This window comes from Podarcis melisellensis (assembly GCF_964234715.1).
Source record: "Podarcis melisellensis genome assembly, chromosome: Z".
Lineage (NCBI taxonomy): Eukaryota > Metazoa > Chordata > Lepidosauria > Squamata > Lacertidae > Podarcis > Podarcis melisellensis.
Window position 1 is genome coordinate 3,759,918 of NC_138547.1, and position 26,883 is coordinate 3,786,800.

General features: G+C 43.4%; 1 protein-coding gene and 1 long non-coding RNA gene across 2 annotated transcripts in view; one reads left to right on the forward strand and one right to left on the reverse strand.

The window, feature by feature from the left end:
- The window catches only part of URM1 (ubiquitin related modifier 1), a 34,102-nt gene extending 16,517 nt beyond the window's left edge, over nt 1–17,585 (forward strand). Inside the window, exons 3-5 of the mRNA XM_081896659.1 lie at nt 10,111–10,192; nt 15,139–15,187; nt 15,870–17,585. Coding sequence (XP_081752785.1) covers nt 10,111–10,192; nt 15,139–15,187; nt 15,870–15,938 — 200 coding nt within the window. The 3' untranslated portion in view covers nt 15,939–17,585. The remainder of the gene's footprint in view (nt 1–10,110; nt 10,193–15,138; nt 15,188–15,869) is intronic.
- LOC309361575 lies at nt 16,285–20,587 on the reverse strand. Its single transcript, XR_014164522.1, has 2 exons — nt 20,525–20,587; nt 16,285–20,094 (listed from the first exon to the last, which is right to left on the reverse strand). It is a non-coding gene; the product is annotated as an uncharacterized lncRNA (long non-coding RNA).
- Between the last annotated feature and the right edge of the window lie 6,296 nt (nt 20,588–26,883).

Genomic DNA, 26,883 nt, shown 5'->3' on the forward strand with positions numbered 1-26,883 from the left:
CATCCCTCTCACTGGCTTTCCGCAATGAAGCTGAGAAGTCTGATTTGGTGGGTCTTGTGGGGTGGAGAAGACCATCAGAGATGGCCACCACTTCCATGCACAGGCCCAGTGGGTCAGCTAATCAAGCTGCTTGCCCTTGAGGAGAATGTCCTAAAGGGAGTATTGGAAGATGCCTCTCCCCTGCCCACCTGCCAGAGCCTGTTGGGACTTTAAATTCAACTCGACTGTATGCCTCTTTCCCACCCACCAAGTTGGTTCAGCCCACAGCAGTGAATGAAGCACCAGAAATAAGCACATAACTAGCTTTACCATCAGTCCTAAGTAAAAGAGCAACAACAACAACAATGTGGCAGTAAGCAAACAAAGAAAAAATTCAATTAAAGCAATGAATGCACTTCACTGCGAAGACCTAAGAATTCATAAATAAAAGTTCTCTTAAATGGGGGATAAACTATGCAGCTAGTTTAGGTTTATCACCCAAAATGTTAGTTAATAAACTGAAATATTTTGATTATAGTTGTAAAAGGGTGGCCCCAGCTGGGCAGCAGTTTTTAATTTTCATTTCAATTGAGTACTCACAAATCTATCCACAGAAGGTGCCATCTGAAGAGAAACACAAGGCATCCTCTTAAGATCCAAAGTTATTGAAACCCAAGATCACTTTTTAAAATTCATCTAGCCCTCCAAGCCATGGAAAGTGGTGCACCAGCCTGATTGAGAAGTGATCTTCAGAGATGCTCTCTCCAAAGCCAAAAGAAGGACCATTTGTTTCCATGCCCTGCAGGCCCATACAGTGTTGCCCCGCAAGACGAACGCCTCGCAAGACGAAAAACCCGCTAGACGGAAGGGTTTTCCGTTTTGGAGGCGCTTCGCAAAACGAATTTCCCTATGGGGTTGCTTCACAAGACGAAAAAATCTTGCGTCCCCCGGCGGGGTTTTTTTTGCTTTTTTCGCCCTTTTCCTAAGCTGTTCCGCTGATAAGCCGCTTAACAGCTGATCGCTGGAAGCCGCTTGACAGCTCTAGCACTAATCCGCTAAGCTGTCAATGGGCTTGCTTCGCAAGACGAAAAAACCGCTAGACGAAGAGAATCGCGGAACGAATTCTTTTCGTCTAGCGAGGCACCACTGTAGCTCTTGGAGGGGCGTCTGACCCAGGGACTGAAAAAGCCAACCCTGGTGCAGTGGTTAGAGCAGCCCTCCGCATCCTGGTGCTCTCCAGATGTTTTGGACTGTAATACTCAACGTCCCAGACTTTTAGACATCTGGAGGACATCTAGAGTTTAGGGAAAGCTGGGTAGGAATGTTTGTTTATTTATATTTATTTTAGTAGGGTTTATATACTGCTTTCATCCAAATCAGTTGCATATCAGTTTGCATATCATGTTGGAATAAGACCAGGGAGAGCCGGGTTCAAAACCCCACTCAGCCATGAAGCTTACTGGGTGACTATGGGCCAGTCATTGTCTCTTAACCATTCCTACCTCCCTGTTGTCATTTAAAGCTGAACCCCATGATCCATGTGGAAAGAAAGCCCTGCATCGTGTTTCTTCTGCTGGTCATGTGCACAAAGCAATGCAGGCCACTGAGCCCCCTTCCTACCCCCCAGAGGTTCTGTCTGCTCCCAACTCCCAACAGCCAATTATTCCTCCTCTCAAACAGGCCTTTCCTATGTATGCATATACTTCCCAATGTATCTTCTTAGCCTTAAAGACTAGGAACATTAGGGCCAGGAACAAAAGCTGAATAATCTTTCCGGATAGTAAATCTGTACATTGTATGAATTAGAAATCCAGACACTTTTTAATGTGTTACAATTTGTTGTTATTGTAGCAGCATCTTACAGACTACAAGGGGGCAGGTCCCTGCTTCAGGCGGTTTGCATCTTGAAATAGTGACCTTAGGTTTTTGAAAAGACTTTTGCCCTGTGTCAGATGTTGCGATTTCCCCCCATTCTTGAAACAGCCCTTTGAAGGAGTCGGTCCCTCTTCCCATTTTACAGAACGGGGAATTAAAACTGGGAGAGAAGCCCTGACCAAGGTGGGTTTATAATTTGGGTTCGGATCAAACAGGCCACCCAATGAATCACACCACTGAATGTAATATGTGGAGCTGGCAGTGTGAGAAACGCAGAGAGATAAGCTAATTGCCAAATGGCACCTTAAACCTTGGTTATGGTCGCCACCACATAATGTCTAGGCGCCATACTTTTTAAAATAGAATTTATTGTTGTTATTATTGTTAATTCATTTCATTTCTATGCTGCTTTATCTTGGAAAATAATCTCAAAGTGGTTTAAAGGTAAAGGGACCCCTGACAATTAGGTCCAGTCATGTCCGACTCTGGGGTTGTGGCGCTCATCTCGCTTTATTGGCCAAGGGAGCCGGCATACAGCTTCTGGGTCATGTGGCCAGCATGACTAAGCCACTACTGACGAACCAAAGCAGCGCATGGAAACCCCCGTTTACCTTCCCACTGGAGCGGTACCTATTTATCTACTTGCACTTTGACGTGCTTTCGAACTGCTAGGTTGGCAGGAGCAGGGACCGAGCAACAGGAGCTCACCCCGTCGCGGGGATTCGAACCGCTGACCTTCTGATTGACAAGTCCTAGGCTCTGTGGTTTAGACCACAGCGCCACCCGTGTCCCTCAGAGTGGTTTGCAACACATTTAAAATTCCAACAAAACAATCCAGAATAAAACAAATTCAAGCTTCAAGGAAAATGTTTCAGATCCTTCTCTAAGGGACATTCTGCTTTCCCCATATTTATTTAGCTGCTTAACTTATATAGCAGAAGTACTCTGGGAAGCCCATGTGGTGTGCCTTAGGTGATCAGGGTTCGGATCCCCACTCAGTCATTAAGCACGCTGGGTGACCTTGGAGTGGATCACAGCCTCTTCACCTACCTCAGAGGGTCATTGTAGGGATTAACTGAGGAGGGGGGGACTCATGGACTCCTTGGAGAAAAAAGTGGGGGGGGGGGAAGGCAAAAAATAAGTTCTTCTGCTTACCTGCTTAAGAAAGCTGGAGGGTCCAGCCAATTCACCAGAAGTGAATGATGATGGTCACCCCAAATGCAGAAGGTTCAGCTTAACATATTTTGAAGTAATATCATCTAAAGCAGTGGTTTTCAAAGGGTGTGGCAGGAGAGGGTGGCAAGTTGTCCTGATCCACTGACTCAAAGGTGGGCTCATGGGAGTGGTTTGGTGCAGGTATATGAAAGAAGGATTCAAATGGATTGCTAGAGTGATCGGTTCTAGTGCTGTATTAATTGAAAGACTTACCAGTAAATCAGCCTGCCAGGCCTTGCTGCTACTATAGATGTAGGATGGACACAGCAGCAGTGAGAGTTTGCCATGACTTGTCCACACCCAAGTAAGTGTTCATAAAGCCTCAGTGTATAAAGCAGCACATATCAGTTTGCCCAGAACCTCCCATCATGCCTGGTTGGTGGGACCATAGGTGGCCAGTTCTCTAAAGCCTCTCTCCTTCCTGGGCCCAGAGCCCAGCATCCCACCGTCCACAGAATAAGCACAACATCAAGCGAGCCAATTAGCATATATCAAAGCAAGGAAATATAAACACATGTGAGCTTATTTTCACAACAACCACAAATTATTTCTGCGGTTATCTTGACTATCAAGACAGTGTTTGCAGGCCTTTGGGAACATTTCACTTAGGTTCAACACACAAGTGTAGCAGGAAGATTAAAGGATCATCATAGAAACTTTAAGCATTTCAGTGTACAGTGATACTTTTTTTCCTGTGGGGACGCAGGGGGACTCATACCCCTAAACATTTTGTGAATTGAACGGGAGAAGAAATTCACTGTATTTATTTTTCCTGATTCGAACTGTATATATTTCCCCCCCGGTGGTGATTTTCTTAAGTCAAAATGAGAGTACCCCTAAACATTTTTTAAGAAAAAAAGCACTGAGTTATACCATAAAATTATACAGTGGTGCCTCGCAAGACAAAAATAATCCGTTCCATGAGTCTCTTCGTCTAGCGGTTTTTTCGTCTTGTGAAGCAACCCTATTAGCGGATTAGCGCTATTAGCGGTTTAGTGGCTTAGCGGCTATTAAAGGCTTAGTGGCTAAAAGGCTATTAGCGGCTTAGCGGCTTAAAAAAGGGGGGGAGCGAAAAAAATCGCAAGACTCGCAAGACGTTTTCGTCTTGCGAAGCAAGCCCATAGGGAAATTCGTCTTGTGAAGCGCATCAAAAAAACGGAAAACCCTTTCGTCTAGCGGGTTTTTCGTCTTGCGAGGCATTTGTCTTGCAGGGCACCACTGTATATCAATGGAAAGATAATTTAATGAAGAATGTAATACAATAAATTTTATGAAGGATTAATCATTACAACAGCAGTCATAAAGAAGAAACGTGAAACAAACCGAAAAAATGAGATATGCAGGTTAAATTGCCATGTTGGCACTTTGCGATAAATAAGTGGGTTTTGGGTTGAAGTTTGGGCCCTCAGTCTCTAAAAGGTTCTCCATCACTAGTATAGTATAGTATAGTATAGTATAGTATAGTATAGTATAGTATCAAGATCAGAAAAGAGAAAGGCTTCTTTGTGTTTGTGAGGAGATGAGAGTGTGTTTAACTCAAATTAGACATGATATAAATGAGATTGCCTGGCCAAAGCCTCTCACTGAGTTTGTAGACATACTGAAGGTACATATTTAAGAGGCTTGTTTACTTTATTTTGGGAATTATTCATGTTCTTAACTAGCTGCATTGTTTTATACTTTCTGGATATAGTATGATCTATGATCATATAAAGTAGTTGTGTTCTGTGTTATAAATCAAGCACTACTAGGAGTTATTTCTTTTTGTTTCCCAATGAATTTCTTATCAAAGAATTGGGTGTGACATGAGTAAATTTTTATTCTGAAAGTGTGGCCCAGAGTAAACAGTTTGAGAACCACTGATCTAAAGAGTTCTATTTAAGTCCAGAGTCTAAAATTACTTAAGTCCACCCCTGGCCTGGCCTGCAATAAGGTGGCTTCTTATAGCATATCCAGCCCCAGCTCTGTTCTGCTTTGCTTATGGAACTCAACCATCTGGGTATTTTTTCAGGGAGGAGGGAATCAAAATGTGAAGACGCACTGGATTATTTTGTGAGTAATCTGCTTTGGTAATGCTCCTGCCTTAATAGTGCCCTTAATTCAGCCTCTTGGGCAAAGGGCCCATCTCTTGCAGAGCAATGCATTGGTGTGGGGGTGGGGAGGTGCTTGGCTTCCTGTCCTCCCTGCCCCCCCCCCAGTATTGAAAGAATAAGTCATCTGTCAGTTGCTGGAGGTTGTAAGTGCTCTTCCCATCCATGCAACCCGGAATAAAGGAAGAGGCTCGACAGAGGCAAGTGGCGGGGGTGAGGGTGGGAGAGCTTTGTCATGACTACGGTGGCTGAGAATGTAGGCAAGGTGACGCTTGGCCGGAGTTAGTGACCTCAGCAAATTGGAGCTTGGCCGTGGTCAGTATGATAAATGATCTCATTCTTACGAGTGGAGTGGGGAGCGGAGAGGGAGGAAAGGAAGAAAATAGGAGGGTGATGTCAGGGTGAAAGCGGTAGTCCATGGGGAGGGGGTCAGAGGAGGCAGTTGAAGGATAGGTGCAGCACCTGCTCAGCCACCTCCTTAGTGACCAGCTTGACCATCATGATGGTGCCTCTTTCATAGCCCCATAGAGTTGGAAGGAGGCCACAAGGGTCATCTGTTCCAGCCCCCTGTAATGGAAGAATCTTTTGCCCAACATTATTATTATTATTATTATTATTATTATTATTATTATTATTTATACCCCGCCCATCTGGCTGGGTTTCCCTAGCCACTCTGGGCGGCTTCCAACAAAACACTAAAATACAATAACCTATTAAACCTATTAGACCTATTAAAAAGCTTCCCTAAATAGGGCTGCCTTCAGGTGTCTTCTAAAAGTTTGGTAGTTATTTTTCTCTTTGACATCTGGTGGGAGGGCATTCCACAGGGCGGGTGCCACTACCGAGAAGGCCCTCTGCCTGGTTTCCTGTAACTTGGCTTCTCGCAGTGAGGGAACCGCCAGAAGGCCCTCAGAGCTGGACCTCATGGGACTGAGATTGAGAGTCTCGTGCTCTTCTGACTGAGCTACCAAGACAGCAGTACTTCCATTTTGTCTTGACTTCTGTGGCTTTTGTCTGAATTGTCTCACCCTTCTTCTCCTACACACTTCTTCCACCCACTTTGAAGACTTCGGCAGGTATCCGATCAGGTCCACTGGCTTTGTTGTTTTTCATTTGTTTAATAGCTGTACACAACTCTCCCAGATTTGGAGATACTGCAAGCTCATCTCTATATTTGTTTTTGTGGAATTTGTGAGAGGACCCTGGCAGCTACGGGGGAGTTGCGGTTAAGGAGATGCTCATAATGTGGTACTGTCTGTTGAGCGTAGGGGGCATATGCCATGATTTTTTGGCCCAAAGAGGGTCTTTGTGGCTTTAAAGAAACTGTGCATCATGAGTGTCAGCTAAGTACTGGATCCCTTGAGCTTTTTTTATCCACCAGGTGTTCTTTAGTTCTCTGGTTCTTCTTCGAACCTCAACCTTAGCATTGGCATAGATTTTTTCTTAGTGTTGTAGTTTATATCTTTTTGCCAGATCTGAAAGGCCTTCCTTTTCTTGTCAGATATTGGTTCAGTCTCTCTGTCATTCTCATCAAACCAGTCCTGGTGTTTCTTGGTTTGGTATCCAATAGTTTGTTCACAGGCTGCAGTAATGGATGAAAATGTGTGTGTGTGTGTGTGTGTGTGCGCGCTTTAACTCTATCAATGTTTAATTATTTTTAATGGTGTTTTTTTCTGTGTTTTTAGCTGTTCTTAGTTTTATCTGTAAACCTCCTTGACACCCTGTCAGGGAAAAGGGTGGAGTATTAATATTAATAATAATATTTATACTCGCCCATCCAGCTGGGTTTCCCCAGCCACTCTGGGCAGCTCCCAACAGAAACCCTTAGAGCGATGGGGGTGGAGACACTCCTTCAGGTCCACTTGAGGTATATAATAATAATAATAATAATAATAATAATAATAATAATAATAATAAAGGAACATTGTTGCTTGTGGATGAGTGTCTTTAAAAACAGGGCAAGTTGTGAAAATATGAAGGCAAGACTCCAAGACAAAAAACATTCCACATTGGCAACATGTCACCTTCTTAAAATCCTTTTAACAAATTATTTTCTCTCTCTTTCTTCTGTTGCTTCTCACCTGTCCAGTAGGAAATGAACTGATGCTATCACCATCTAAAATAAATTGTTCTTTGGCTGTCTCAGTCAAATTGATTGTATGAAAAGAAAAACAGCCTGCCACCCATTTCTTCTCTCTTTCCCACCCTTAATGCTACCACAACCCACAGTGCCCATCTTCCTTGTCAGCTTTCTAAATATAGATAAAGGATGGATTTTAATAAGGAATAGGGCAAAGACAAAGGGCTGTTGTTGATTTTTCAAAGAATGAGAGAGGAAACTGGCAAAGTTGTCTTCCTTGCTGGAGATCCCCTCCTGTGGTTTCCAACAGCAACTGGTATTCAGAAGCGTGGCTGCCTTCCGGTGTGGATCATGGGTAGTAGCCCTGATGATGGTGGTCATCACTGCCTTCCCATGGGACCCAGTTCCATAGTTGTAACTATATGTTACATGAAGAAGTACTTTCCTTTAAACTAGCAACTAAGAAGTTTCCCCTCTCCCCCCCGAAAAAAAAATAGGTTATTTTTTAAAATGGGGAACAGGAGTGTATTTTGGGGGGGAAAAGGAATTGGTGAGCTTGGTTCTGGCATTGATCACAAATTCCTGGTTTGAGCCGTTCTCAGAGGCATGTAAAGTTCCTTAATTCTTAGTGTATGTCCATTTGCCTGAGCTGCCATTTTATATTTCAGGGGTTCTCCTAAGAATAAAGGGTGGTATTTCAACCATGTTTTACTCAAGAGGAGACCTGTTGAAATTAATGAGCATGAGAGTGGAGAACTTAAATTAAAAGAGTTTAAGGATTTATCAGGGATGTTAACAACATGCTTACAGTATCATCATTTGAATTAATTTTTTTAAAAAAGGATATGAAGCAGGGGTTTGGGGAACAACTACCACAACTAGAGACAGAGAGAGAGAGAGAGAGAGAGAGAGAGAGACCTGTTAAACTATAATGTTAAAGTGATGTCTAAAATGTATGAGATGTTATCGGAATAGGACACAAAAGATGAAAGAGTGAAATCTTCAATGATACAATGGGCAACTGATATTGGTCATAATATAGAAATGGAAGCATGGGAATGATTATGGAATATGGGTATAAAATTTACAGCATGTTATGGTTTAAGAGAAAATTATATGAAAATGTTATATAGATGGTACCTAACATCCAGTAGAATGGCAAAAGTATAAATAAAAATTAAAAAGTGTTGGATAATGTAAAGAAAAAGAAAGTACCTTCTTTCATATGTGGTGGTCTTCTAATAAGGTCAAAGCTTACTGGGAAATGATATATAATGAATTGGAAAAGATGTTTAAGATAACATTTGTTAAAAAAAAACCCAAAGCTTTTCTTTTGGAAATTATGGGATCAGAACTACCTAAACAGTATAGAAATTTATTTATGTATGTGACCACAAATAGAATGCCCAAAAATGGAAGGATGAAGAGGTCCTGATGAGAGAAGAATGGTTACAGAAACCATTCTTGCTGGAAGAATAAGAAATCAAGATAACAAACTTTTTAGAAAGGAATAGAAATGGTTTATTGAGTATTTAGAAACAAAGTGTAAACAGATTATAAAAACCTGCAGTTTCAAATATATATATATATGAGCTGTATGTCAGAATAGATAAATAAAAGAATAAGTTAAGATAATTTGGAGCACGCAGGAAAGGTCAAAAATAAATGTAAAGAACCACAGAAAGAGGGAGAAGGGAGTTGGGGTAAAAAATGTTAAAATTATGATTGAATAATTCTTGTAATGCATATAAATAAAAAAAAAATATAAAAAAAAACAAATTAATGAACATGACTAAGTCAGTCCCATTGATTTCAGTGGGTCTACTCTGAAGAAAACTTCATTGAATACTGCCAAAAGTAGATCCCACAAACCTGAACCAAAAGCCACCCTGACATTGCAACAGAATCCATCATTGAGAAGAATGAAACATGAACAAACGTTGTGTATACCATGCATGGTCAAAAGGCAGGACAACATGTCCATGGACTGCTTGCATTTGGAAATCCCAACCGCTACCTTTCCCCCCAGGGATGCGGGTGGCGCTGTGGTCTAAACCACTGAGCCTCTTGGGCTTGCCAATCAGAAGGTCGCGGTTCGAATCCCCGCAACGGGGTGAGCTCCCGTTGCTCGGTCCCTGCTCCTGCCAAGCTAGCAGTTCGAAAGCACGGCAAAGTGCAAGTAGATAAATAGGTACCGCTCTGGCGGGAAGGTAAACGGCGTTTCCGTGCGCAGCTCTGGTTCGCCAGAAGCGGCTTAGCACTGCTGGCCACATGACCTGGAAGCTGTATGCCGGCTCCCTTGACCAGTAAAGCGAGATGAGCGTCGCAACCCCAGAGTCGTCTGTGACTGGACTTAACTGTCAGGGGTCCTTTATCGTTCCCCCACCCCCCACCGTGGCATTTGAGTAGTGTGCTTTGCAGAGGAGAAGTGGGTTGGAAGTGGGTGCTTTACCCCTTCCACAGCTGCCTCTTCACTTTCCCTTTCTATTTTTATTTCTAGTTCCCCTTCCCCATTTCCTCAGGCCAGGGTTCTGGATGTGTGCATGGGGTGCTTATAAAATGAGACTGGAGTTGGTGTGAGATGATGGGGTGCCCCTGCAAATACTTGAAAGCAATGAGGTGGCATCAACCTGGTCATCCAGCGTCCTTTTGCAGGTAGCTCCTTCCGCTTACTGGCATTACTGCAGTGACAACTTTCCTTTCTTAATCAGCTTTTATCTGGGTAGGAAGAAATGTTAGCAATACTGTGTTCTGATTTCATATGGGCGGAAAATGTTACTGGGCACTTCTGCTAAAGCACAATCCAAATTAATTCTTTCTTTTCTTTTTCTCCCCCATCCCCCACCCCACCCCTCAAAAAAATTATTGCAGGGGATGTTCGAAACCTGCTGGTGTGGATTAAAGAGAACCTGTTGAAAGAGAGGCCGGAACTGTTTGTGCAGGGAGATTCTGTGTAAGTAACTGTGATTGCCCAGAAGTCGTCCTATTCTGGATGTCCCCAGGAAGGGTGGACATGAAGGCAGCTGTCCCCTCCACTTGTTTGCCTCCCCCACCTTAAAAATCAACCAGTATTTAGAGCAGGGACAGCCAGATGTTGTTGGACTACAATCCCCATAGCCCTTTACCATTGGCTTAGGCTGATGGGAGTTGGAGTCGCAACAGCTTCTGCAAGACACCATGTTGGCTGTTCCTGATTTAGAGGGATGCTGCGACTCCATATAGCTGTTGGTGGATTCCTTGTGCTCCATGAAATTGCCTTGCTCCATAGTCCTAGGCATGCCTACTCCCACGTAAGGCCTTCTGCATTCATTGGGGTTTGTTCTCATTTACAAGGGGGTACAGCAGGGGTGGGGAACATCTAGCTCAGGGCCCAAATGGAGCCCCACAAGCTCCTACCCAGCCAGCGCCAACCCCTCTCCCCAGGGTGCACACACTCCCAGAGTGTATTTTGCTTGGCTGAGATTTGTCCTTTAATTCTGAGGGTGCATTCTGCTTCCCTGGATAGAGAGGGGAGAGAGTGGTGAGGGTTGGGGTACAGCCTACTGTACACAGCTGAAAAATGCATTTGTTTCTCCACCCACTTTTGCCTCTGGCCCCACCCACCACTGGCATATGGCCCTTGGAACATTGCTCTAAAGGGAATGCGGCCCTCGGACTAAAAAAAAAAAAAAAAAAGCCCCCAAGCCCTGGGATATCGCATTGCAGCATTTAGTCACCTTTTCTAAAGCCATCTAGATGGGTGGCCTTTAGCAAATCCTGATCCAGCAAATGCCTTGTGTGCAGGCTGTGGAATTTCTGCAGATAGCCTTGCTCCCACAGCAGTTCTAGTACGGCAGAAAAAGGAAAATAAACCCCACATATTATTCTTATGGGCTCGGTCAACCAGCACCTCACTTTAGCATCACATGACGTCCTGTGCTTTCTGCCACCTATGTTCACACAGGCGCCGCCTCTGTCTTTTCAAGACGGAAGTGCTGACTAGCAGAGCCTTCCTGGGAGTCCTCCCCCACCCCCTGCCATCCTCTAGGAGCAGGGAAGAGCCCTCCTCTGCAGCGAGTGGGGGCGGCTGCGTACTTAACATTCGTCACTGCTCTGTGGTGAGCTGGAGCGTGCGCCAAGTCTCCTGGCAGCGACAATTGTTGGCAGTCAGAAGAGGGGGAATCCCTCTGTCTCTGATCCAAGGCTTCACAGTTGATCCTGGCTGTTTACAGCCATTTAGCGAAGTGGCTGCAGTTGCTCACTCTAGCCGCATTAACCTGACCCTGTGCTCGATTTGCAGGGAACAGATTTCAATTACGGGACTGGGCTGCGTGGTGTTGAGAAAAAGCTGCCGCTCGTTCACAGCCATCTTTGGGGCAATTTGCCTCTGAATTTGGTCTTCCTCTCCAAGCTTGCAATGGGCAAGTGCCCATCACCTCCATTTTGCAGTTTCTTCCATTTGTTTTAATTCATTACACCCCCTCCCCTTCAGAACACTTTGTAGAACTGAAGGGATTATTTTGTGGGAGAGGGGAAAGTGCCATTTCGGTCAGCCCCCCCACCCCACCCCCTGCCTCACATACACACAATCCCAAGAGGGTGTTGTAGAGCCAGCAAAAAGACCACTGAAATGGCAAAGAAACTGAATCACCTTTCCTATGAAGCAATGCAGGGTTTGGGGGGGGGGTTAATTTGTAGAGGGGGTTAGATTCAGTATTTTGTGGTGGATCATGAGTGTCTGTAAACTGCTTTGGGAACCTATCTTGGCTGAGAAGTGGTGGCATAAATAAATAAACCTTGAGCCATTTGATGAATTGGGGAAATGATGTATATTTAGCACACAAGCTACACACAAGCATAGGAGCAAGTAATGGTCATTGTTGGATGTATTCTGTGATTACACCATGCCAGCGTGAAATTTGGTATTGAATACAGATTTCAAGATCCTTAATCTCTGCAGTTGTTTTAAAGACGGAATAGAGCTAGTCTGTGGAACATATGATGTCAAAAAAGCAGGGCATTCTCTGTTTGTGTATGTTTATATGCATACTACTACTAGTAGTGCTAATAATAATAATAATAATAATAATAATAATAATAGGGAGGTGAAGATAACCTAAGCTCGAAAAATGCTAAGGCAGCATCTAGTGATATCTCATTTGCTGAGCAGGTACTGAGTTTTCAGCAGTAAGCAGATAGTACATGGCAGAAGAAGGGGAAGGGCCATAGCTCAGTGGCCGAGCATCAACCTTGCATGTAGAAAGTCCCAACTTCAATCTCCAATGGTATCTCTATTTGACAGTAACAGATCATTCCCATCAGTAAGTAGAATTTGTCTTGATGGAGAAATAGTCTGACCGGGTATAAGGCTGCTTTTCAGATGCTGTACATTTTCAGTCACAACTCTGCAAGCATGAGATCCAGAAACTTCAAAAATGAAAGCTTATACAGTAGTACCTTGGGTTACATAAGCTTCAGGTTACAGATGCTTCAGGTTGCAGACTCCGCTAACCCAGAAATAGTACCTCGGGTTAAGAACTTTGCTTCAGGATGAGAACAGAAATCGTACAGCAGCAGCAGGAGGAGGCCCCATTAGCTAAAGTGGTACCTCAGGTTAAGAACAGTTTCAGGTTAAGAACAGACCTCCAGAATGAATTAAGTTCTTAACCTGAGGTACCACTGTATAGTTCTCAGCTACTTAATTGCCTTTTTCTGCATTGCGTTTCAAATTTTGCTCAAAATTGTGCTTGCATTTTGGCAGGCGGCAGGCAGCATTCATTCTGTGATCATTCCACTCCCTAAGAATTGGCAGGTGTTAATCTGAAGTTTGGAGTTCTTTATCATTCAAAAGGCTTTTCATCATTTCTGGGAAGAGGAGAATGTATGAACCCAAGGTCTGAAAGTCTTTTGCTCAGAGAGCACAATGACCCAGAGCAAAATCTGGCTTAAATAATGAATATAATGGGAGATGTTTGGCTGTGGTACATGTAAAAATGATATCGGGATGACTTGGAAGTGTTTTAGTTTACTGTTGTTAGCCATATTAAAGTCATTTTGAAGAAATGGAGGATATTTTTTTTCTTTTTAAAATAAGCTTTAACTGCAGTAAATCACAAGATGAACATGATGCTGAAAAAAGAAAAAGAAAAGTTGAATGTGATTTTAGGCCGCACAGGCAGCTCTCAAGCCACAAGAAGGTAACCAATCTGGTCCTCTCTTTTGGACGCCACACTTTAAGAGGGATGTAGATAAATATCCTTTCAGGAGTTCCAGAGGACTGCAGTAATAGTACAGTTGCATACTCAGTTAGAGTAGACTCAGAGTTGGATACGACCTGTATTAAAACAAGTCCAGCAAGGAAATGTTGAATGAATTGGGCATATTTAGCCTAGAGAAGACAAGACTGAGGAGAGACGTGGTGGTGTCATTTCGGCACGAGAGGACTGTTGTACAGAAGAAGGCAAAGACTAGCTCTAATAGACTTAAGTTATAGGATGACTGATGTGTGCTGAGCATTAGGAGAAGCCTCTTAATTGCAAATTAAGAGTTCAACACTGGAACTAATTTCTTAGAGTTGGACTCTCCCTCACTGCAGACGCTGGACAGCTGATGACTAGGTCTGCTTTGAATGCTCTAGATCTCTGGATTTCCTGCCTCAAGGAAGGGACTTGACCTACAAGACACCCTCTAGATCAGTGGTGTCCAAAGTCCATTTAGGGGGCCTAATCCAGCCCGCCAGTCGGTTTAATCCTGCCCCTGTGACAATTTATTTACTGGAGTAAAATCCTAAAAAAAGCTGCTCAACAACTGGGGTAAAATCCTAAGAAAAGCTCAACAACTTTGGGGTAAAATCATAAAAAACTGCTCAACAACTTCAATCCTAAAAAAAGGTTAACAACTTGCCGGACAATAAATGTTGGAAATGCAAAGAAAATGAAGGCACTTTTTTTCACCTTTGGTGGACATGCCCAAAGATTAAGGCTTTCTGGGAAATGATATATAATGAATTGAAAAAGGTATTTAAATATACCTTCCTGAAGAAACCAGAGGCCTTTCTCTTGGGTATCGTCGACCAGGGGGTGTTAAATAAGGATAAAACTTTTTTTATGTATGCTACAACAGCAGCAAGAATACTTATCGCAAGGAACTGGAAGACACAAGATCTACCCACCTTGGAAGAATGGCAGATGAAGGTGATTGACTATATGGGACTGGCAGAAATGACGAGCAGAATCCGAAGCCAGGGAAGAGAAGCAGCGGAAGAAGATTGGAAAAAATTTAAGGACTATTTAAAGAACTATTGCAAAATTAATGAGTGTTAAAATGATGTTGGATTAGAAAATAAGCAGTTATTAGCGGAAAAGGATAAGTTAAAGAGAATAAGTAAAGTTTAAATCTAAGATTAAAATAAGGGAAGGATTTGCTGAATAATTGATTAGAAATTGGAATACGGAAAGGGGAAGTATGAGGAAGTCGGGGAAGTAAGTTACAAGAAAATAAGATTTTGAAATTGTACTTGTTTTTTGTTTGTTGTGTCTAATGTATTCTTTTATTTTGTCTTTGTTTTTGTAAAATTATGGAAACCTTAATAAAAAAATTATTAAAAAAAAGGTTAACAACTTTGGTTCGCCTTTTGGTCGGCCCTCACAGCCCTTCACTTCATCAAATCTGGCCCTCTTTGAAAAAAGTTTTGACACCACTGCTCTAGATCTATGATTAGTACCTTTCCTAATTGGCCCACCTAGCTCAGTGTAGTCTACATAACTGACTTGCCAGGGTTTCAGGTAGGGAGGTGTCAGGGATCGAACTTGGAGCCTTCTGCATGCAAAGCAGGTGCTCTCCCACTGAGCGACAGCCCTTCCCCTCCTCCTCCAGAGACTTATTCCCTGTTCTGTCAACAGCTTCTCTGTTTTGTTGCAGGCGGCCTGGAATCTTGGTGCTGATCAATGATGCAGATTGGGAGTTGATGGTTTGTATGGATTCTGCCATTTGGGGATCTTGTTTATTTGGAACTGTGTTGCAAATTCTCTTGCTGACCACTGTTAGAGGGAGGGAGGAAATGGTGCCTGGATTTCTGATCTTTTGTGTACGACTACCTCAGTTTTGTAATTGTAATGAGATGGTTTTTAGTAGTGTTTTTATGTTTTTTAAATTTTGTGTATGAGCTGCTTCATGCCAAGAAATGTGGTGCATAGACACCAGAACTAAATAAAATATTTTGTGGGATTCCTAGAGGCATTCCTACTACTACTACTACTAGTAGTAATAATAATAATTTATTAGTGCATCTTGGATTATTATTATTATTAACATTTAAAATTATTAGGATACCTTGAATTTGGCCTGAAAATGAACTGACATCTGACTGGCCGCAGTGCAAAACAGGTTTCTGGTCTAGTTTTGGCTGCTCTTACTATAAAAGCAACAGAAGCTAAAGCATTAAGATGTCAACGTATAGAGCAAGGATGGGGAAGATATGTGGCTCTCCAGATCTTGCTAGACTCCAGCTCTCATCATCACTGACTGTTAGCCAGACAGGCTAATAGAGGTTAAAGTCCAACAACATCTGGAAAGCTGAACACTTCCCATTTCTCATATAAAGTAAATGATACAGAAATCATTCTCATTTTGCTTTCTTTTTCTTCATTCAGGGGGAGCTGGACTATCTGCTCCAAGACCAAGATAACGTTGTTTTCATCTCCACCTTGCATGGTGGTTAGACTGCTGGGAGTATGAAAAAGAATATTTGTGCTGGTGTTGCAAACGGGATTCCTGGCCCAGGCATAAACATTCCTTGCTCTCTTGGCTGTCACCCCAGATCAGAGTTGGTTTCTCATTAGCTCCTTTTCTTTAATGAAGTCTGCCCTTTTGACACTTGGCTCCTCCCACCCAGTGGTTCAGCTCTCGCCTCTTTTGTCCAAGAAGATCGAAATAATTTCTGCACTTGGTCACCCTCTTCCCTGCTCCAGGAGGCGCACACCATGGAACAAATGGCTGAAAATGAGCCGCTTTGCACGTGGAACGGCTGAGCTCACTGTGGCTGTCACACTTGTTTGCTGGCTTCTCCTTGGCAGCAGCAGGGGAAGGTCTGTGATCAAAGAGGGGACCTCCTTTTCCTTCCAATCCAAGCCTTGGATCAGGTTGCAGCCATTAACAGTCATTAAGGGATATGGGGGGCATTCAAGGAAGATGGCAGATGCAAGACACCCTCAGCCTATCTGCTCTTGATTTACCATGCATGGATTTCAGTTCGGTTTTTAAAAGTTTTTAAAAGTACCCATCTAGAGCCAGCTCACAAATGGTTACTCTGAATTTTGATGCCTATGAAGTGCACTTTTGCCTGCCTTTTTTAAAGAAAAAGAAACTCTGAGGGTTGAGTCCCTTCCAACTCTACAATTCTATGATGCTCTGGTTTTTTTTAATCTTCTGGGGGCACTGCCTGATCCTGTTCTGCATTAACAATAAACACACAAGACGTAACCGGCTGTGTTCTTAGATAAATAAGGTATACTATTCATTGTATCAATTTGTAAATTTCAACAGAAGTAACTCATAAAGTTCAACAAACGAACAAAGCAGAAGATCCAATAGATCAGATCATTCTCTAGTCAGTTCATGCATAAGGTCCCTTTGATGTACAGTTGTTTATTGTTTGATACTATTTTTGCTGTAAAATGTGTGAGATCATGATATTGTATTTTTTTGCATTACTTAGTGCTTTAACTACTGATGAAGGCCAATATTCTGGACATCCTTGTCTAGACTCTGTGAAAAGATTTTGTGGAAGTGTAACCACCTTTCATGTGGATTGTTTGGACTTTATGAACAGACAGGTGGAATAGACACCATTACACAGATGGACCTGTGTAATGCATGAACTGACTGGAGAATGATCTGATCCACTGGGTCTTCTGCTTTGTTCATTTGTTGAACTTTATGAGTTACTTCTGTTGAAATTTACAAATTGATACATTGAATAGTATACCATATTTATCTAAGAACACAGCCGGTTACGTCTCATGTGTTTATGGAGGATGCTTTATGTGACCATAGGTTTGTTTGTTGTTGTTTTGATCCTGTTCTGCAGCAGCAGCTGCATATGCATGCGATTGATTTCCCTTTTCAAATTGTCTGTTCTGCACTGTTCTGTCGCAAAGTTTTGCAATGTGTTTCAGAGACCTGAGTGCTTCATTTGAAGCTGGGTGTTCTGGACTCAGGTTCTGCCTCAGCCATGTACTTACTTCACTGGGTGGCCTTGAGCAAGTTGCTCTCCATGTTAACTTTAGTTCCACATGTGTAAAGTGAGATTTGAAATGATCTACTCTGCAGGATGGTTGTGACAATAAACAATAAAAGTTGTGAAACGATTCTGAGTGTAGGAGTAAATGGTACCAATGCTACAGTTCCTGTGATGATTCACAGTTTGCATTGTGTTGGTTGGTGTTGTCTCTGTTTTAATTCTGGGCCAAGGATCTCCTCTGATCTGCAATGTGCTTTGAGGTGGTCCTTGAGATTCTGTTGGAAACAGGGAAACACTTGAGTTTCTTTTGAGCTCTCTCTCACTGCAGAAGAAGCATGCCACTTTTCTGCTTTTTGAGTCTTAAATAAAAACGCTGCTTGCTTCGTCCACAATTCAAGCAACATCTAAAGGACTTGCAGGAAGACCCACGTTGTTGCTTGCTCCAGTTGGCTATGATCTGGGGAAATATGGCCTCTGAAGTACTAGGAAACCAGACTCTTCATCTCCAGTAAAACAACATGACAACGGTTGGCTTAGGTTTCAGCGTTAACAGTTGGGATGACTTGTGTGGATACTTCACTTGGGAAAGAGTTGTCTTATTACCCTTGCCTTGTCCATCCTACAGGGACCCCCCAAGTATGGCACCCTCCAGATGTTAAGACTATTGCTCCCATCAGCCATGGCCAGTGGTCAGGGATGATGTGAATTGTTGTCCAAAACACCTGGAGGGCACTGTGTTGCAGAAAGATAGATTGAGCTGTCTGGGAACTTCTATAGTCCAATCATTCCCTGGGATGCTAGTACTAAATGAAACAACGTGGTTCATGTGTCAAAGTAAACCATAGGTAATGGTTTACCGCTTACACCCCCTTTCCACCCACTTTGCCCCTCCACGGTGGCATATGAATGAAAGAAATCATGATGCATGGCTTAATGTTACATGTGAACTGGAGATTGTGGTTAGTTTCACTAAAACAAACCTCGGCTACAGATTGTGGTTTGGTTTGGTGTAAAAAACCACAATTCCCTGTTCAGGTGTTACACTAAGCCAATGATTTTACCTTGTGCCCCCACATGCTCGGGAGGGAGGGGAAGCTGAACAAACCATTTTGCCATGTCCCATATTTCTGTAAGGTCCAAACTGGGCAGTTTTCCTTTACTGTACAGCACTCTGATGGGCATACACACTGCCCCTTCCCCAGTCATCAAATCCTTGTTTGATGAGCAGGGAGGTAGCTGTTCTGTGCATGTCAGCTGAGTGCACCTGTGGGAGAGCATGTGCTATAGAGCAGAAGTGAGTGATGGCATGTAGGTTTGTGAGAGAGTGGGGTGGCCACTTCCACTGCTGGCATCCCTGGAGGGGAAAGGCTCTCAGCACCTCCTACTTTGACTAACAGATAGGGATTATCCTGCAAAGAAAACTACAGCTAGAATTCAATCTTGGAACCTGTTCTTAATGCCTGGTCTTAGCCCCGGGCCATGCGCAGGGTGCCTCTCTTGCTACTATGTAATCTTAATCAGTTTTGTATTTGAAATTTGAGGTATGAGCTTGCAAACCACTCAGCCTGCCCTCTCTTCTCCCTCATGCCAAGAACAGCTTCTGTGCATAGCCTCATGATGCAGCTTCAAATCCCTCTTCAAAACATACCTTTTCCGACGGTGCCTTTGACACAACCCCCTCGGTCCACAGCTCGTGCTGGAGGTAACCCCATGGTATACGAAACTGAATGCAAATCCTGCCTCCACCTCCCTCTCCTGTGTGTGATTTCCTTCCCATTGTAAGCTGCTTGCGAGCAAAAGACACTCATGTCATAAAGTTCCACACACATGGTAAATAAATAGTTCCAGTTGACCTCCGGCACCTCACCCCAAGTAAACAACTAGCAGAGACATCAGCCTTGAGTTACACATGCTCATAACAATGGAACAAATTCAGAAATGACAGGCGTTAGAGTGGTTACAGTTATTAATTCTCACTTTATTGTAGTTTTTATAAAGCATTATATACCTCCAGTACAGGGGGGAAAAACCAAGCATTGTATTTGCCCAAGAGCAAGAGGGCGAGTTAATGGCACAGGATTTGCAGCCTGGATATTTGTTTTCCAAGAGCGAAATAAATAAAACTAAGGATCTCCGTTGTCAAGCCGTTGTGCATAGAAAATTTTAAAGTAAAGGAAATGGCTTTGTATTTTTGGATTGTGGGAATTTTCCCCTCGAGTTGTAATTTTTGCACAGAAAGCAATTCAGTTTTTGCAAACCACTGGCTACAAAAGGGAGATGTGCAGTTTTGTGGAAGAGCACCTGCTATGCATGCAGAAGGTCCCAGGCTCAATCCTCCAGGTCAGCCTTCCTCAGCCTTGGGTCCCCAGATGCTGGACTACAACTCCCATCATCTGTAGCTAGTGATATAAGAATTAAGAGACCCCAGGTGTATTTTATTTATTTATAATGTTTCAGTGTTTCACTTCAATTGCATTTAACCTTTTCAAATGTATTAGGCTTGATTTTTGTGAGATATGCGTTTGTGAGCCTCTCCTTCCGATGCCGCACTCCATCTCCTTACCTGACCTTGAAAGTGGCACAAATGGCAGAATGAGTTAGTACCAGGGTGCTAAGCAGAAATCCGTGGAAGTTTCCTGAAAGATAGATGGAGAAATGTCAATAAAGACTGGTCATAGACTAGATTGCCAGGGCAACATGGGACATCAATACCTAAAATGGGCAAAAGGGCTAGGCGCTTCTGGCCAACGCCAAGGGGATAGCAGGGGAAGTAGAGAGCAGGAACACGCTGTATGTGTTTGCTATCCCATTACCTGTAATCTTTCCTGACGTATGTGAATAATATGTCTTGTGACTCTTTGTTAGCTGTGTTTGAACTACTAAACAAGCTTTTGTCCGGAAGTGCCTCGGGGCAGAACTTCTCAACTGGCACATTGAGTTGAGCTCTGTCCTATTGAAATAGAATAGCTAAATAAAATAAATAAAAGTGCCAGGTCCCTAAATCTGGATGCTGGACTTGAAATAGTTTCCTTGGTTCTGTCGTTTATTTAAAAGGTGGTGACTCACCTGGGTAACGGACAGAGGTAGTATAGAGGTAAATTCTTACCACACTAGCAGGACCAGTGGTCATAGAATCATAGAATCATAGAATTGGAAGAGACCACAAGGGCCATCGAGTCCAACCCCCTGCCAAGCAGGAAACAGGGGTTATGGTCAGGGGTTATGGGAGTTGTAGTCCAGCAACATCTGGGGACCCAAGGCTGAGAAAGGCTGTTCCAGGTAGTACTAGGGCTGCCCCATTTCTGATAGCCTGGAGCGCTGCTGCCAGCCAGTGTAGACAATAATGAGCTGGATGAGCCAGTGGTCTGATGGCAGCTTATTATGGTCACAGGAAAGGAGGACAGTAGTGTTTAAAGGGGCTGGAGTAGCCCATGCAACAGCTAACCTCAGATTCTTGTGTTTTGCCGAAAAAGAGGTAAGGGGCTTAAAGTGTCTGGAATATGCAGCTGTAGCCCTCTGAACCAAGGATGAGGAACCTGTGGCTTTCCAAATGATGCTGAACTATAACCTGCATCATCCCTGGCTCTTGTTTGGGGGGTGTAGTCCCACCTTGGTTCAGCCTTGACTAGGGTTCAACAGTTGAGCTTGGGTCTCCTTTAAATGTTACATCCTCTACAAGCTTGTGATGGGTTGCTGAAGAAGAAGAAGAAGAAGAAGAAGAAGAAGAAGAAGAAGAAGAAGAAGAAGAAGAAGAAGAGGTACAAGAACAGCAAAATTCTGAATGGAAAACGGTTTAATGTTTAAGCATCTCAGCCTAGGAATGCTGATACCTGGCTTCAAATTGTGTATTATTTATTATTTAAGTGAGCTGCTGCTGCTGTTGTGTGTGTGTTTTTTTAAAAAAAGATGAGCCGTTTTGATAATAAATGTGGGACAGTGGGATAAAAATATTTTAAATTAAAAAGCCTACTTGCCCTTGAAGCTTTCTGGGTAACTTTCAACTAGTCACTGCATCTTTGAGCCAAGCCTACCACACAAGGTTATTGTGAAGACACAGAAGAGCACATCCTTCACCTAGAGCACCATGGAAAATGGGGTGGGGGAACATGAATACACTGGTGCAGAACAAGACAAAACCAGATTAATTTTGTGGGTCTCTAGGAAACTGGTAAAGGTAAAGGTACCCCTGCCCATACGGGCCAGTCGTGACCAACTCTAGGGTTGCGCGCTCATCTCGCTCAAGAGGCTGGGAGCCGGCGCCGTCCGAAGACACTTCCGGGTCACGTGGCCAGCGTGACGAAGCTGCAGCTGGCGAGCCAGCACCAGCGCCGCACACAGAAACGCCGTTTACCTTCCCGCTATAAAGCGGTACCTATTTATCTACTTGCACTTAGGAGTGCTTTCAAACTGCTAGGTGGGCAGGAGCTGGGACCGAAGGATGGGAGCTCACCCCGCCGTGGGGATTCGAACCGCCGACCTTACAATCAGCAAGTCCTAGGCACTGAGGTTTTACCCCCAGCGCCACCCGCGTCCCCAGGAAACTTGTACCAGTGGTGTAATATTTTTCCACTTCCAGAATTTGAATCTTTCCTGGGAATAATTTTAAGTCCCTTTAAGGAATGGTTAAGGGTTGAGGGTGGCATTGTGGGTTAAACCACAGAGCCTAGGACTTGCCAATCAGAAGGTTGGCGGTTCGGATCCCTGCGACGGGGTGAGCTCCTGTTGCTCGGTCCCTGCTCCTGCCAACCTAGCAGTTCGAAAGCACGTCAAAGTGCAAGTAGATAAATAGGTCCCGCTCTGGCGGGAAGGTAAATGGTGTTTCCGTGCGCTGCTCTGGTTCGCCAGAAGCAGCTTAGTCATGCTGGCCACATGACCCGGAAGCTGTACACCGGCTCCCTCGGCCAATAAAGCAAGATGAGCACTGCAACCCCAGAGTTGGCCACGACTGGACCTAATGGTCAGGGGTCCCTTTACCTTTTTTTTAAGGAATGGTTAGGAAGCCTGTGGCCCTCCAGCTCGTTTGACTCCATCACCCCTGACCAGTTATCATGATGGCTAGGACTGATAGGAGTTGGAGTGCAATAACTTCGGGGGGGGGGCACAGATGCCACCATCCCTGCTGTAAACAACTGTCAAAGAGCTTGCTTGGGGGAGGGGTGGGACTGCCTAGATAGCTCAGTTGGTTAGAGCATGGTGCTGATAATACCAAGGTTGCAGGTTCAATTCCCATATGGGACAACTGCCTATTCCTGCATTGCAGAGGGTTGGATTAGATAATTAGGTGTCTGTTACCGCAGTGTTTGGCAACTGCAGAGGTACAGAAAATGCACTTTGGTTGGGTTGGTTCAGTGAGGTAAGTTGGAAGGTGATACCAAGATATGTAAGGAGGAGAGAGGATATGGAAAGGATGTTTTTACATTTCAGGAGAAAGGACTTAGATGATCAGATTGTCCTGAACTTACTGGTTTGGGGAAATTTTCCAGTGATCAAAAGCACTCCAGCAAAACATCCCTTGTGCTTTATGGCGTATACACGTGTATATGCAAATCTTCAAAATAACTGACAGAGGAACCAAGGTCGAAGATAACAGAACAAGTCCTGATGTCTCCATATCCAATGCTGAAGGAAGTTGGAGGTGAACAACAGGAAGTGGATGACTTCATCACCCCCACACTGTGTGTGGCAAACAGTCCATAGCTGTTGGTTCCAGACAGTGAGGTGTAAATCTGGTGAAAGTGTGTGTAGGTGCATTCAGTTGAACCCATATAGTAGCCCTATATCTCTGGGATTTGTTTCCAAGTGACATCAGGCAAGCCCCAGCCCTACAAATTTTAAAGCAGGTTCTGAAAATCCATCTGTTCTCCACAGCTTTTAGGAAACAATTTTTAAGCTGTTGTTTTTATGTACTGGTGTGTTTTAAGGAACTTTAAATTTGTTAAAACAAAATAAAAATGAGCTTTCGTGTGCAAAATAAAAAGTGAGCTTTCGTATGAGCTTTCGTGTGCATGCACACTTCAGATACCAACTTACTTAGTTGGTCTTACTTACTTAGAACTAACTTAGTTGGTCTTTAAGGTGCTACTGGAAGGAATTTTTTTATTTTGTTTTGACTATGGCAGACCAACACGGCTACCTATCTGTAACTTTAAATTTGTTTTAAAAAAGAATTAAACTGTGTTTTGAATTTCCATCTGCTATGTTTGCTGCTCTCTTCCCCAAAACCAGGATACAAATTTTAAAATGTATTTATTCCCCCCCACTCTCTCACACACACATATATGGGTTTGGGGGGAGTACACAGAGCTCTTTAACAACTATTACAAATGAATGTCTCATTCAAAGTGACAGTACTTGTTACTACTTGTAATTCAACTGAAGTAACCCTATCACAAACTTCATGTGCATGTATACAGATAGATATGACAGGTTCGGTTTAGAGAATGTGCTTTGCTCAAACCTATATCTTTAGCTTTATGGCCCCACAGAAATTTTAATGTGGGTATAACCTTTCAACTTTTTGTTTATTTATATGTACACCACACACTGCTTATTTTAATAGGTTGTTGTTTTACACATAAAACCATTTAGTGTCCAGTCCTAACCCCAGGTTACCTGGGGCAGAGCTCCCCTGAATTCAATAGGACTTGCTTCTAAGTAGACATGGTTACGACTGCACTGCTAACGCATCAGTGAAACTGATTTCAAGTAAGTTCTTGGGGACAGGAACTGCAGTGTATGTCAAGACCCACAGATACCTTGGTTCTCTCCCCTTTCATAAACAGTGGGTTCTTTCTGTTCCAAACTGGTATCCTAAGTTACTGAATATCAAGCTAAAATATATGTTCTGACATTCCTCTTAATAAGAACCAAAGAGGAACTGAAACATGGCGCTTACTGCTGCCACAATACTGATAGGACTTGATTTTATTTGACACAATTACAAAATGATACATGATCAGATAACAAGACAGTCCTTGAACCGTTGCTGCCTAATAAAATATCAAGCACTGTTTTTTTAAAAAAGGCAACAAGTTCACTTACTACTTTGTATTACACCTGTTATTCCAAAAGCATTTGATGATCTTCCAAGTGCATTCAGAGGAACTGATCTCACCCACTTTGCATCCTGTTATATACTGGTGTTAGAATCCCCCAAACATAATTTAATTCATTTATATTAGAATCTGCCCAAACATTATTGGAACCGTTTTTCAACTGGAACCTTCTTATCCAAATTTCCAAGAATTCTTGGTAGTCAATTTTGCTATGCCTCTTCAGTTTGTATTCACTGGGTGCTTCCGTCTCTCACATGCTGTATCCGGCAGTAACCAAGAAGTTTGTGGCTAGTCCTCTGTACACCCAGCCCCTATGATGCTTCATCTCCAACAATATATTGTACGCAGATCCCTGGACGTTCCTCTCAATTACACCAAGCTGTCTTTCACTTTTCAAGCAGAGAGAAACAGATTATTTCAACTTTTGCTTAGTTTTTGCTCTTCAGGGCGTACAGTACCTACCATCTGAAGAGTAATTTAGCTTGTGACAAAACACTTGAGTTATCTGGGGGAAGAGATAATTTTAGCATATAAAACCAATTTCCCATGGGGTTATAATACAACCACCAAGGTCTCTATTCCATATGAGCCTTAGTCCGCATGTATTGCAGAATGAGGCTGTGGATTTCTGAGTGTCAGCTGTACCACAGTAGCTGGGCAGGTTCCCTATTTAAACATGTAAAAAAACACACACACACCTCTCACTGCAAGTAGAAGACTAGCATTTCCGGGAGCTGGGTGGACCTCAAAGCTGTCTAAACCATATATTGTGGCAGGGAGTTCCATAAATTAATAGGTGCATTATGAATGCTATGAAGGGTGAGGATGCAAATAAGATTAAGAAGTAATTAAATTATTGCTGGGTTTGGACACAGAGTAAGAGAGGACTTCACTTCATTTAACATACACAAGAAGAGATCCTGATGATAGTGAATTGTGTTGCTGCACTTTTTTTAATGGGTGCGGTTTCCCTATAATACCCCCCCACCCATGAACTGGATTCTTAAGAGCCATAAAACTGTTGTGGGTACAATGGGGATATCTGCAACTACTTATTGGCATAGAACTGTTTGTTTGCTGTGCTGCCCATGACATCGGGGTGGGGGGGTGAGAGAGAGTATTTATAATCTGCCTACATGTACATGGTTGGAAATACATGAGCCACAGTTGTGGATGTGTGTTGGCAACTCTAACTCAGATAATTATATCACACACACACACACACACACACACACGTGCATACAGACCCCAGGATCAAGCTTTACCCTGCACTGTGAGGCCTCAGTCAGCCCTGAGCAAGAATATATCTTTGTAAGTTTCAGGTACTGATATTCTCTCTCTCTCTCTCTCTCTCTCTCTCTCTCTCTCTCTCTCTCTCTCTCTCTCACACACACACACACACACACACACACACTCACCAAGACACACACCATGTTCCTCTAGGGTGATTTAAATCAAGGTATGTGTGTCCATGTGTCACAGAGAAAAGATAATTCTAGGGTTTATGAGGCTTTTTTTAGTCCTGACAGAGCACAGGGGAAGCTACATTGGTTGGAAATTCCCACTTCTGAACTACATCAAAGGGACCAGAAGTGTGTGTGTGTGTCCTCCCAACATTGCAACACAATATGATCCCTTCTGCATCCTACCCCGGTTTTCACTGGTTGCAAAAGATGGCTAGATTGCAATGTTAAAAAAACAAAGGCATGTGCAACAAAGGGATTTGATGGGAGAGGGGACACGGACACACAGACATGCACGTGCGCGCACAGACACACGCGCGCGCACACACACACACACACAGCATCTGTTCTGTGGCCTAGGACTGCTCCCCATTCTCCTGTGGGGTTATATGGGACTGTGAGGCAACCTGACTTTTCATAAGTGACACAGGCACAGGTACAGGACTAATGGTTATACTGGGTGACCTGCTCTATGGGCTCTTGGGTTTGGGGGAGATAAGTGTTGAATGGGGAGGGTTTGGGGGCAGAGGCTATAACAGAAATTCTATAATATATTTGTCCTGTGCTGCTCAGGGCCTGATTTTGATAGCAGGATTTCAGGTGATGGAGGTGCATAGTTTCTCGTTTCTCCCTTTACTCCTGCTCTGAGACTTTGGCATGGTGGGAAAGGACCGATAAAAACTCCAAATAACTTAAAGCAACAGGATGCTAAACAGAGGGCCCTAAAATCTGAGGGCTAAAGGAATGTTATGAGGCTAGGATGGCATGGGTTTATAAGAGGCTAAGCCTCTCTTATGGGGTTCCAGGAGAGAATGGAGACTTTGTCCTATAAATTAAGTCACCCCACAAAACACCCTTAGGCTTCAAGTCCTCTGCCCACTCACCTGGAAGTAAATCCCGTTGATAT